The 12,409-nt window shown below is 30.5% G+C and overlaps 1 protein-coding gene across 1 annotated transcript in view; it reads right to left on the minus strand.

The window, feature by feature from the left end:
• Positions 1-2,492: 2,492 nt before the first annotated feature.
• LOC148301305 (uncharacterized) overlaps positions 2,493-12,409 on the minus strand; it is a 162,817-nt gene continuing 152,900 nt past the window's right edge. Inside the window, exon 4 of the mRNA XM_088273461.1 lies at positions 2,493-3,952. Within this exon, the coding sequence (XP_088129587.1) occupies positions 3,095-3,952 (858 nt within the window). The 3' untranslated portion in view covers positions 2,493-3,094. The remainder of the gene's footprint in view (positions 3,953-12,409) is intronic.

Here is a 12,409-nt window from a genome sequence, read left to right on the forward strand (position 1 = left end):
GGGGCACTGTGCGGACTGTTGTAGAGTAGAACTATTTTCATTCGATATATTAGGTGTTCAACCAGTATATTACATTTTAATTCGGAATGTTATCTTTTCATTCGGTATATTAGGTTTTCAACCAGTATATCAAGTTTTAATTCGGCAAATTAAGTTTATTTTCCATCAAAATACTAGGTTTTAATCTGTATGTTGTGTTTTCAATCGGTAAATGATCTTTTCATTTAATATATTAGGTTTCCATTCGGATTCGTATTTGGTTTTTATTCTGTACACAAATTGGATATATTAGGTTTTCTTTACATTTATTTGATTTTAAATCAGTATTTTTAGTTTTCATTCCGTATATTTGATTTTTAATCGTTAAATTGAGGTTTTTATTGGATCTTTTAGGTTTTCAGTAATTTAAATGGGTTCTTACATTTCGAGTACCCAATCATGATATGAAACGGAAAATTTACAGGTTTTTGTACTTACTTTATCCTTAATAGTGCCAATAATACGATACAATTTTTAAATTTGAAACCATATTTGTATTAAGCGTAATATAAAATGCAACCCTGAATAATTTATAAGTTTCTCAACTAATACGCAGTATCATTCGTTTTTATACGAATACAAAATGGAAGTTCGAGAATTTTTAAACTTACGACCAGGCATTTGAAAGGGTTAATCATCCGAAGAGTGAAATATTCAGTGTCTGATATTATGTATTTTTTCAAATAAACCTTCCCTATCTTTACTATCAGATAATCCAAAAACATGGGGGCTTAGTGGGATATCCATTTGATTTCTTTAATCTTGCATTAAACATTTTAAATATTTATATTTTTATCTTAATACTCAAAATACATCATGTTAATTTAAGCACTAACTTTGTGATTTTCCATTTTATAATTAAAATTTTGCTTTGTTCTCAAATCACTTTAATTTTATAGTGATTTTAAAATAAATTTACATTTTAATTAAACTCATAAAATAATTTTGAATGTTGTAACTGATTTATCACAATTTCTTTTTTGTTTTTTGACAGTTCTATCATTTGTTGATATTGTTACTGCTTTATATTGGATTTAGTTGACCTGTTTGATATTAAGCATTTGATACAGATTGAAAATTGGTATAATAAAGAGGTAAATAATAAAACCAGGATACTAATCAACAATTTTATTTTTTTTAATCTTCAAATCCATTGTAACAATTCTCATCAATAACACTCTTATTTGCTAGACGTGAAAATATTTTATTCGTATAAAAATATAGTAATTTGTATGTACTGGCACATGAAATATAATAGAATTATATAGAAACTAATAGTTTTTGTGTCTTTTGAGTTTAATTAAATGCAGTCTTAATATTCGATAATTATTTTACATGCGTAGTGATTACATATTTTGTTTGAAAATAAAATAAACAAATTTTAATACAAATATTTGTTGGTACATTTATTTTTGTATAATTTTATGTAAATAAGCAATTTGGTACTTCTGCAGTTTATTTTATTAGTACTTTTTGATAGTTGTTCAAATAATTGAAATAAATGTCTAAAATAAAAATTATACAATATGTTTTATCAGATTTCTGTATGACACGTAAATTCTTACCTAAGCACAATTGAAAACAAATTTATTAATGTCTAAGTACAAACTTTATTTTATGATATTTTAAAAGGGACAAAGAATTTTCTGTAATGGGAACACGGAAGTCTGTGTTCTTATAGGGGTATTCAACTATCATTTAATGGATTAAGAATTCATTTACACTCTGTGCAACATTTATTGTTTAACCCATGATTTTTTTAACCATATTACTTTATATTTTGTATTTATTTCATTATTTTCCATGAAAAAGTTTGAAATTTTCACATAAATATTTCAGTGTTTCCATCTATTTGTTATATTCTATTATCTGAATGCTTGAACTTTCACATTTCCATCACTATATATGTATTCTTTGTTTCTGCTAGGATATCAATAAAAAAATCATAACAACCCCTTGTGGGTTAAATCCAGTATTTGTGTACAAACATTTAAACATAGTCAAAGCATTTTTTACGAAATTAAAAATACATAATGATATAAATATATTAAACATCTTTTATTCTACTTTATCGAATTAAATACAATTAATATTAAGGTATGTAAAAAAAACAACAACGTATGACTATCATTAATGATTTTTAAATACGTGGAATCGATTTTAGAATGTATGTGATGTTTTACAAATCTAGATACGAGTGTAATCTACCACGGCATTAGAAATATCAGTTTTGGGTCTAAAATATTGAGAACTTTCCATAGTGCATTATTTAAAATACTAGGAAATACACCTTAAGGAAAAAAACTTTTTTCACGAATTTAAAAATCAAATCGGTATTTTTACTGACCTTTTTGACAGAATCATCAGAAAAACTGGCCTTTTTCTACAATCTATTTATGTACAAAAATACTTAATAATATAAAACTGGCAATTGGTCCCTCGTATGAGCATACTTTTATTATATTTTTTTTATTTAAAAAAATGCTGCATCACAGAAAAGAAAAATAATAAAATAAATAATTTTAAATCACACAGGCCAATTTAAGGATTGTCAAGCTGGTAACAATATAATAATAATTAAATAAACATCTTATTTTATCGAGTATAAAAAAAGAATATTTTAATTTACGTTTTACTTGGTGAATACCACTATTTCTTAAAATCTATTGTGACACGTGTTTTGATGCATTTTGCATCGTCTCTAAGTACCCTATTTACCAAGTAAAACTGAAATTAAAAATGGATAGATATTACCACAAAGTAACTGCCGAATCAATTATTGAAATTAATAAAAAAACAGCTTCACAGTTGAAATACTTGTCATTGTATTAAAATAAATAGGCACTTATATTACAGCAAATATAAATAATCGGTGATGTGGAAAAAACTGGCATCTGAATTCATATTATAGGTAAGGCACACATTGAAATAGTTTACAACATGTAGTTTTTTAACTGGCACTCTTAATCACAATCATTTATCTACAATTTATATCGTCAGTAATGCAAGTAATAAAGATGAACACATTGCCCCGTGGCTGCACAAAAATTTAACACTATCCTGTTAGGGGTAGTTCCTCGGATCTTTTGGTTACTAACGTTAAATCGAGGGGGGTTTTTAAGGTATCGGTTCCGTCGATGTCATCTTTGAGGTCGATGCTTAATTCCGGTTCCGAGTCGGAACAATCACTCATGGACGCTCTGCACGTCATGGCACTGGATTTAATGGAGAGATCAATCGGCTGGTCTTGGTCCATCGCTACTCCCCCTAAAGCAGGAGAACAAAGCATCAAGTCCCCCCCAGTCCGGACAGGCCACGAGCTCAAGGGTCCAGCGGGAATCGCTCTTAGGGCGGGTATAAAAGGGGCACTTCTAGCTGAATAGCTATTCATCGATGGACCGCTTCCGTAAGGAGAAGTTATAGATACTGTCGGAAGCTTCCGTTTGACTGTATCTTTGTGCTTATGACTGCTGCTGGAAAAGTAGTCTTTGTCACTTAAAGGGGAAGAAGTGGGCCTCAAGAAACTCAAAGCGCTGGCACTTCTGGAACTATCGTCTTCAGGGTCCGCGGAAGACGCTCCCGAGTCAGAAGGGGTCACGCTCCTTCTGTGCTCTTCCTGGGATTTTGGCTGCTTGTAGTAGCCCGCGAGGGCTGCGGACGGCATTAGGGCTGGCGGGAGAAGAGGGTACACCGGCGGAGATTTCTGCTGCTGTTCTTGCAGGAGGCAGTGTATCTTGAACCAGTTGGACCTGCGGCCGTAGCGGGAGCCGCTTTTGGACATGCCGACCAGGAGGCACTTCCGCAGGCGGCAGGCCTTGCACGCTGTGCGATTCTTCTTGTTGATGACGCATTCACCATTGTTCTTGCACTCGGAAATGGAGCTCAAGTTATTGTACGTCCGGCCGAAGAATGACTGAAACAAAGAAAGAAAAAAAAATGTAATAAAAAACTTTTACTGAACACCTAATAAAAATTAATCATATAAATATACATATAAGATAAATATCTAAATAATCGGGGTGTGGTCCTGTGGCTAGTGTCACAAACTCTTGAGTCAAGAGTTTCTCGGATCGAACCCATTTTACTACAATTTGATACCTATTTCTAATAATGGATCGCTTAGGTTCACAGAAATAGTATGAAGTTTAAGTATTTTTGTAAATAAAAAACACACAAATATTTCTCTTTTTTTAATACAAAAAAAAAATCCGTACAAATTTACACAATATTGTAAACTTTTAAACCCAAACACAGTTGAAATTTACAGTCAGAAATTGAATGCCGTACACAAAATACACCCGAGGCATTCACGATAATTTATGTAAATGTGTTTTTTATCAATTCGTCATATATTGAATAGTATTTAATTGCCGTAATGATTTACAGACCATCTTTTTTCATCGAGTTTACGCAAATAAAAATTGCTACTCGAGTGACTTGATATATAAAACGTATAATTTAGATTATTTATTGTGCAATATATAATCGAGTAACGCTAGTTCCTTTTGAGAAAATTCAATTTTATTGGTATGCTATGCGGATATTATATTTTTTTTACTTAGTGTTTCATTGGTATTACGTTATTTAATTTAAGGTAAACCTCAATTAGTAAGAAGCCATTATTTTTATTTATATATTTACGTGATATATTTATCAATAAAAAAATAATGAATTATATTATTACTAGTTGATTTATCGATAAATTGCAAGGGGTTCTCTTATTAAGATACTTAATCTACTATGAAATTAGTTAATGGTGCAGTTTATCATGTTATTAATTTTATTGTTACAAACATTGTAACATCACAAATTTCACAATTAAATATACTTTACGTTTGATCTTACTATTTTTTTTTTTAAAGGAGTAACCCACAAAGCCACTGTTTTAAAGGTTTCTAATGCAAGTAGAATACTTAGGATGGCGAAGGTAAATGTGAAAAATACATCACAAATACCCAGAGCAACTTAAAATAAATCTGTTTTTTTAAATTTATTTAAATTATTTAACAATTGGCGGAAATCGAACCTGAGACGCCGGTTGAGGGTCTACCCAACTACACCACGGCGCCTGTAAACGTTTAATTTACAACTGTCAATAAATATATGTATATTTTCTTTACTAAAAATAATATTACTCCAAACATTAAAAGACTTGTAATGAAAGGTTGTCTATGTCATATCGTAAGTTATTTTATAAATTTTACTATAGAACTCAATAAACCAGATAGAAACCGCTTCAATAAAATAGCTATTAGACCTTCTTAAATAAATTAAATTTATTTTCTACCTGTTAATGAAATTGACAAATGTTTGTACCATTAAGATACCGACTTAAACCGTGATGTATGGCGTCCATGATTTCTGATCATTTCTCAGACTATGAAAGTAAGACATTAGCCGTTCCATTGGTGAATTATAGAAGTAAAGGCTGATAGTTTTATTAATAGCGCTATTTAAATTAATTTTCTTGCCATTTAATTGATCATGGTTAATGTGACACCTCAAATTACCTATCGCCATTATTATAGTATAGGTCAGTAGTTTTCGTACGGTAGTTTGCGTGACGTGTATTGCAAATTGTTGTCTCAAACGAATGCTCTCGATCGGAAAAATATATTTGATGTTCAAATCACTGACGTCATTATAGATTTAGCTTAGGTTGGTTAAGGTAGGATATGCGGAAGTCCGCAACGTAATTTTCTTTAACCGCAGGTAACAATAACTAATTTGATTTTTTTTCTTAAAACGTTGTTTTTAAATTGTAAAAATAAGTTTTTCTTTAAAACAAATTTTGAGAAAAAAGAGTTATTGAAAGGTAAGAAGTTAAAAAAAGTTATAAAAATATTTCTTCAATATATTTTCAAAAAAAAAATGTGCGGATGTAAAAAACTAAAATAACTATGTTTACAGTTTTTCCCTGTTTATTCGGCCTATTAGAAGCAATTGATTGAAATAAGACATCTCAGAGAACACCGGACGCCTCAAGAAAAATGTGCGGTCAAAGAAATTGTCAACCAACGGTTCCAGATACATTTGTTAGATACATATACGTAGGAGCAAAAAAAATCCATCATAATATTTATATGTTGAAAACCCTTAACGTATTGAATGTGTATAAATTATTCTAAAACACTTCTGAAATTTATTCAATTTAAATTTATTCGTCATAGAATTTAAATAAAATCTTGGTTTTCGATCCCTTCCTCATAATGAACGTATAAAACATTGATTTTTGTCTGGTGATGTCGGTAATGACTGGTCACTGGTCATATAAAATAAAAGTGAGAAAAAACTTTGTTGAAAACCTCGGTAGAAGAAAAAGTCAACTATGGCTTAGTTTCAAAACTTTTTATGGCAGAACCTCTAAATTTAACACAACAAAAGTTTACAGTTAAATAGATTTTTGATTTTTATTTTTATGCCGCTTTTTCTCGCTTTTATTGATCGAAAATTTTATTTTCTTGCTCTATCTACATTATATCGTTTCATAGGATATATTAGATTCGATATATTCATAAAATCTTTGGATATTGTCAATTTTCAATCGACGAACCTATTCTGAAGACCAGGATTGGAAGTAACGACGATAATTCACTCCAGAAATGTACTGGACATGCGGTGGACCGACAGTTGACAGATAATAGTTCATCAATCATGTTTGGAGTGACGTTTTATGTAACGTATTTATACGAACTTATTGACCGCATTACCCAATTGATACGGAATAATACATACAAATGTACAGCACCATTAATATTATGTTTATAGTATAGTGTATGGTCCAGATTATTCATACATGTAAAAATATAATTTATGAAGAAAAAAACGTGATTAGGTATATATCTTATATTAACTATCAACATGTTGAAGATGTAATGAGAAAATCAAAATATTTTTTCTAAGCAATTAAATCGAAAATTTGTATATTTTTATTTGCCCTTTATTTTGAGATACGAATAAAACATCCATTTAAAAAAATATTTCTTTAAAGTTCACAAATACTGAAATTCAATTCACAACTCGTCTTAATCCTGGTTTATTTATCTGTTTATCTCCACTTTTTTACATCCCAACATACACGGGCTTACGACCCGTCATAGGTTGCCGTATGAATTACTAGTATACGATTTCTTTTTTATATATTATTTTAAATATTCTTTACGTTAGGATAAAAATAACAGAAAAGAACAGCGTAAAAGAATTTATTTAAAAGTGTATGGGAAAAAGTAAATCTTCTAAAATATAAATTAAAACCTAATATCAAGTAGTGTTTATTTATGGCGGATGGAAAAGTAGGAAAAGTACGAAAAGATAGTATATTTTCGTGAAATTCATCTATGTCTATTAATTAATTATTACATCCTCAAAAATTAATAAAAAAATATATTATTATGATATTATGTTGTGTCTTTTAGTAATTGGTTTTGAATTTGGCGCTTAGACCTTTGGGTACCTACTTTTATATTTATTTTATATATAATTGTTTTTAATAATCGTAATAGTCTTAAGTCATTTAAGAGTATGTGCTCATGTAGCTATAATTATTATTCGTTTAAATTTTACTCGGTAAATGCCACTTATTTAAAATAGTGATACTCACCAAGCTATATTTAAATAAAAAAGGACAGATATTACCACAAAACTACTGCCAAATAAAATATTGAAATTTAAAAATAATTAATTGCTTATTCGTTTAACTAAGGTGAAAATAATTTACAGGACATCCATATGTTTTTAGTATGGAACATACTCGTACATACAGTAAAAACTCTCTCACATGTAACATGTCACATGTAACATGTCAACATTCTCTAATCAAACTGCTCAGTTCGAAACATGTCCCTACCCACTGCGATTCGTGGAAATAAAATGAATAAGCAAAAGAAGCATCTGTAGTATTTTATCCTGTTATGCAATAAACAAGGCCGTTTGACAGGAACGAGTGATTTGGAATGATTTTATACCAAAATAAACCCATCAATTTCAAATCAATATGTCAATAAATTGAATACCGTTGTACCACGTCTACTTCAAATGTCATTCTATTATTCGTAATCTTTGGAATTTGAATTTTTATTGTGCGATGGCGCCACTTGTACAAGCGAACTAGTGTAAAAATAAATGTATGTATTGCAATTTCCTTATATTTGAGACGCTATATTTTCTATCTAAGAAATATATTATTCATGCTCAGATGGTTTGTTCAAAAATATACGTTTTGTATTGTAAATTTTGTAACTGGTTTGCTGATTTAGACGATATTCGCAGGAATATTATAATATTCACTCCGTCTATTTTTGGACGCTAGTAAAATTTTGGATGGGAGTAATTACAAAACGAGCCGCACTAAATCGACATTAGGAAATGTTTATTATTGTAAACATTGTAATAATTGTTTATAAATGTATAAAATGTATATATTGTTTTTTTTACAAGTAGTCCAGTAGAGTAAAGACACGCATTTCCCTCCAAATTACAATCCGTTCGACAAAGGTTGCGCAGAGCACCGTTAGCGCTGCAGGCGGCCATTTTGGTAATTAAGCCGCGAACTGTCACCGTTGTCAAAGGCGGGAAAAGGCATGGCGAAGCGATTTCTTCGTTTCTAAAGACTTCAAGACAAATTTTGCAATGACCCTCGCAATAATTCACTGAGCAGGATGGTCGACAAGGGTTAAATTGCTTGTCGCTGGATTTGGAAGATTCCTACAATTGATTCGGCGCGTTTTTCATCCGCTCGCGCGTAGGTGTCAACGGTAAAAGTCGGATGTTGGCGCTCGCGAACGCCACTTTGATTTACGCTCTCTTGTTTTACGAAGTTCGCCGAGCTTTGTTTGGCGAGGTGGGTGGCGCGAATGTCGGACATTTAATTTTATTTATGAAAACGTTTCGAAATACGGTGATATAACGCGCTCTCTATTCATTCCTGACAGCTATAGGCCCAGATTACTCTTACGCATTCCGCGGAAACTATAACAGTCATATTTTATAGCATTAATGTACGAACGGGCGAGATATTCGGTCTGGAAATGTTGAAATACAACATTTTACACACTTAAACTGGTATGCTAATAATTTAAACACCTCATAACAAGATCACTTTGCCACCAATCTAAAACAATTATGTACAACTATAAATGAACACTCATTTAATATAAATTGTATGTGTAAATATTATTTAACATCCATATAATGGCACGATCAGGTATATCATTTACTTGAAAGCGGTCAGAAGTCGTATGGACGAGGAGATGCATGAATGTGGAAGAACCGTAGAATTTTTGCAAAGACTGAGTAGTGAGGCGTGAAGTGGTGTGATGGTTAGTTTATTATACACATATCGCTCACTCCTTTCAAGAACGTCATAAATAAAAAAAAACTTGATTTCTCAGGAGAACGCTTTTAAAGTTCTAAAATATAATACAATATATCAAAATAAATATCAAGCCACGCATCGAACTTTTTACTGTGCAACAGATCTTTTTAGGTAAAACCAGAAGGTTTTTTCTCCATTTGTAAAATATTTAGTATATTTACAAAAATAATTAAACAATACATTTTCTTCAAAATGCAAAAACAACACATTCTGCCCTGTGGCGGGTAAATATTAAGTTAAAAATATGCCGCTTTTGCTGGGATATAGTACATTTTCTGGGCATTTCGAAAACACGCACAAGTGAAAATTGACGATTTTTGATTTATGACGTTCTTGAAAGGAGTGAGCGATATGTAGGTACATAATATTAAATTTCCCATAATTTTAATAAGTTTTGGAGTACAAAAGTAATAATTACTATATAAGTTATTCCGTGTAATTTTGTTGTGAAATTTGCTTACATAACATTGGTATAAATGACAATAGTAACGTTTCTACATGTTGCGAAATAAGAATTATAATGTTGGTAAAGGGTGAGAGGAATGATCTTTTACATAAATGGCAATTAAATGATTTATAATAGGTAGACATTCATCCAAGGGTCATGACACCGACGCTGTCCGCTGCATCTGATTGATTTACGTCTTCAATACTGATCCAAGATATTATTTACGATCAAACATGATCTCACATACTTAAGTCACTAAAAAATTATCCAACCATAATTGCGACGGTAACACAACGTAAATGATTTTTTTTATCTAGCTGTTTTGATTACATATTAAATGGATCGATGAAAGATTTGGGGCTATCTTTATTGGCACTATTTTTCTTGTTTTTAGCTCATTTCTTTGCGCTTTGACTTGGTAAGGTGATAAAAATACAAGCAATTGATTCACTGTTTGATTAAAAAAATGAAAGAACAATCACAAACATGCATTATTTGGGAGATATTTTGGTTTTCGCATAAAGTGTCTTTAAAATTCTTTCAAAGCCCGAAATAATAACAATATACCCAAATACTTTTATTTAATTAATTGATTAGGCAGTCACTTTGTGGTAAAATCTATCCATTTTTAATTAATGTTTTACTTGGTAAATACCACTATTTTTTAAACATGATTGATTGAAGTAAACATTAAAACACACAACTCTATATTTGGTCATTAACTATTTACTAAGTAAAACATTAATTAAAAACTTTTATTTTATTTTATGATTCTCTGTATTTGTTAACGAAATATGGCGAAGTATTGTACCAACCGCTTAGAAAAGCCGAAATAAAAACATTTCACTGTATTTTTCAATAATTTATACCAAAAACGACGAATTTCGTCGGTATAATGTAAAATGAAGCTAATTGGCGTATAGCATAGTGCAATAATGCACTCGATAAAAATCGTATCAAGATCGTGAGTCGTGATTTTGGATGAATTGTGAAGCGGGTTTGATCCCGTGTGAATTTATGAACTCTTAATATTTCACAGAGGAAGCGTGACTTTGGTTACACCCTTTGGGGTGGAAGTCAAAATATTATCGTGCTTTTGGGGGCGGAACTAATGATTTGGAGCAATTTTAAATTTCACGCAAAGAAGAGCAGAGCTTTTGCGAATAAATTACACAACGCGTGTAACAAAGTGATCTTTAAACGTTTGTCATCCCTGTCAAGTTAAAAAAGATAATATTATGAATATTTATTAATATTGAATTTTTTTGTTAGCTAAGAAATTGTTAGAAAGTTTTGTTAAAGAATTTGAATTTTAAAGCAATATATGCAATAATACAGAACGTACCATAGTTTTGTAGGGCAACTTAATACATTTTTTAATTGAAATAATAACCGATTTCTGACTCGTTCAAGTATGCGTTTTATATGTATGATTTAAAAAATATATAAATCGAATGAGTTTAATAATAACATCGTCTTTTCATGAATACCAAATTAAAATTTGTGAATAATAAAAATTTTTTTTTTTTGGAAAATATATCAATAATTTATTTTTGAAAAAAGTTTCAAATCTTTCGTTTTTAAATTCGTGATGTATTTTTTATTCAGTTCTAATAACAAATTAGGTCGTTCATAATAACTTTATGTATTACATACTCATACATGCTCACATGTTTATATGTTGAACGTATTTTTAATTAAGCTTCTGTTCATGCCTTTGAAAATGAAGGTCTACAGTAAATTATTATGAAGAATATCTTCATTTCCTGTTGTGCAAACCAAATATTGTTTTCATTACCAAAAAGGGTAATTAAGTTTTTATTAAAAGCAAAGCGCAAAGATGCTCTCATTATTTCAAGTTCAAAACGGCTTCTGACACCAGGAATTGAGTTATTTATCGACTGCAATATGTTATCTACCCTATTAAAATGATTTCAGAGATCAACCTTGAGTTAGAGGAATACCCGAAGATGTTTCTCTTAGAACTATCGAATCGGTGTAATTAAAATTCTGTTAATTTGTATGAAGCTTGATTTATCCAATTACGTATGTATGATTACTTTGGTTCTAACCGTGTGTGAGAGGATATTTCGAGTCTTAATGATTTCAACATTTTAATTCACTGATGAGAAACGATCTTTCATTTTGATGATGAACGATAAGAGGAAAAAACGTTCAAACTGGTAGCTGAAAATATAACTCTTAATGATAGCGTAGTATCTTGAGTGAAAATTCACTCTTAGTTTTTATACTGACATTTGGAAAAATATGAATGCCTGGGTATTTACACACTTTACGACCTGTCCTAAGCTAGTTTAAGCGATCATTTTATACAGGTGTAATATTCACCATTCTACCCATGATTGACAACCATACTACTAACATTTTTGGGGACTTATATATCTTATATCACATAATTGATACATTCTTTCAAATGTGAGTTCGCGGCAGCATCTATGGTCGAATTGAGTAAACTTTTTATTTGGCAGAGAATACCCGTATGAAGCTGAGACTTTTTAAAGCGACGTAAGCTCTATAAATACCCAGAC

This window comes from Brachycentrus maculatus, unplaced genomic scaffold (genome assembly GCF_059751285.1).
Source record: "Brachycentrus maculatus isolate JH-2025_06_01 unplaced genomic scaffold, ASM5975128v1 h1tg000583l, whole genome shotgun sequence".
NCBI classification, from domain to species: Eukaryota; Metazoa; Arthropoda; class Insecta; order Trichoptera; family Brachycentridae; genus Brachycentrus; species Brachycentrus maculatus.